General features: G+C 34.9%; 1 protein-coding gene across 1 annotated transcript in view; it reads right to left on the bottom strand.

Moving 5' to 3' along the window:
- LOC106677440 (uncharacterized) overlaps positions 1 to 1027 on the bottom strand; it is a 95556-nt gene that overhangs the window by 35376 nt on the left and 59153 nt on the right. Inside the window, exon 2 of the mRNA XM_067049844.1 lies at positions 91 to 157. Within this exon, the coding sequence (XP_066905945.1) occupies positions 91 to 157 (67 nt within the window). The remainder of the gene's footprint in view (positions 1 to 90; positions 158 to 1027) is intronic.

Here is a 1027-nt window from a genome sequence, read left to right as displayed (position 1 = left end):
CTTTAAGTGAATATAATGTCTTGTAAAAATAAAATATCTACTTTTCCAAAATATAATAGTTAACAAAAGCTATTAGTTGCTGACACTTACTTTTAATAGCACTGGCCGATAGTGATGTAAGACAACTGAGTACCCACAGAAGGCATGTCTCTTGCATCTGCAAAGAAATAATTTTAATTAATATAAAACAAGACAACTTACAATTTTTATAATGCCAACACAATAATAATATTAATATTTTATGAATCAACTTCCTTCTATCCCTCAACCTAAATCTAAAGGTAAATAGATTGGGCAATCGAAAAGCAATGTGTTGGAACGAACGTTTGTTGCTATCCCGTTGACTTCTCACATTCACATAAAATCAAGGAGTTAGGTGTGGCTAAGTGGTTTTCCTCTATAGCAGGAAATCCTCCCCAACCCAACGGTAACCCATATTACTGTCAGAAATTCGAACCTCAGCCAAGACAAACCGGTTCGTGGACTCTGGTTTGTTTCTAGTTGACATTAAGTGAATCTCTAGTAACGAAATGGTCGATTGTTTTTCGTTACCGAAATTTACTTACAATTAGAGTGTACAAGTACTAATGTTCAAAAATCCAACCAACATTAATTTCTTCCCCTTAATTTCACTGAACTCTCTAACGTTCTGCAATCACTCTTTCTCCGGATGTAGACCGCTCATTACGCTCTCCTTATCTTATCATTTACAAACATTGTATCCACCCCCCCCTTTACCTAAAAATCTCTATTTAATATAAATCAGTATCATATTTATGGAACTGACCGCGGCGATGAGACTGCACACAATAGCACTGCTTACATCATCAATTAACCGCATATAACTTGTTTCCCTACTCACTCAATAATTTTCTAAAAAAGGATAGAGATAACATTTCAAGCTTTATTATTCTATTAGCATTTGTTGCTGCATGTTCTCTACCAATGTTGATGCCGTTTTTCAATTTCAGGCGCTTTTCAAATATTGCTCGATTAAACTATCTTAAAGTCTCCTCTTCCCGTTTTA

This window comes from Halyomorpha halys, unplaced genomic scaffold, assembly GCF_000696795.3.
Source record: "Halyomorpha halys isolate HHAL.00 unplaced genomic scaffold, Hhal_1.1 Scaffold8.1, whole genome shotgun sequence".
Lineage (NCBI taxonomy): Eukaryota > Metazoa > Arthropoda > Insecta > Hemiptera > Pentatomidae > Halyomorpha > Halyomorpha halys.
Note: the sequence above shows the minus strand (reverse complement) of the source record. Positions and strands in the feature narration are given on the sequence as shown.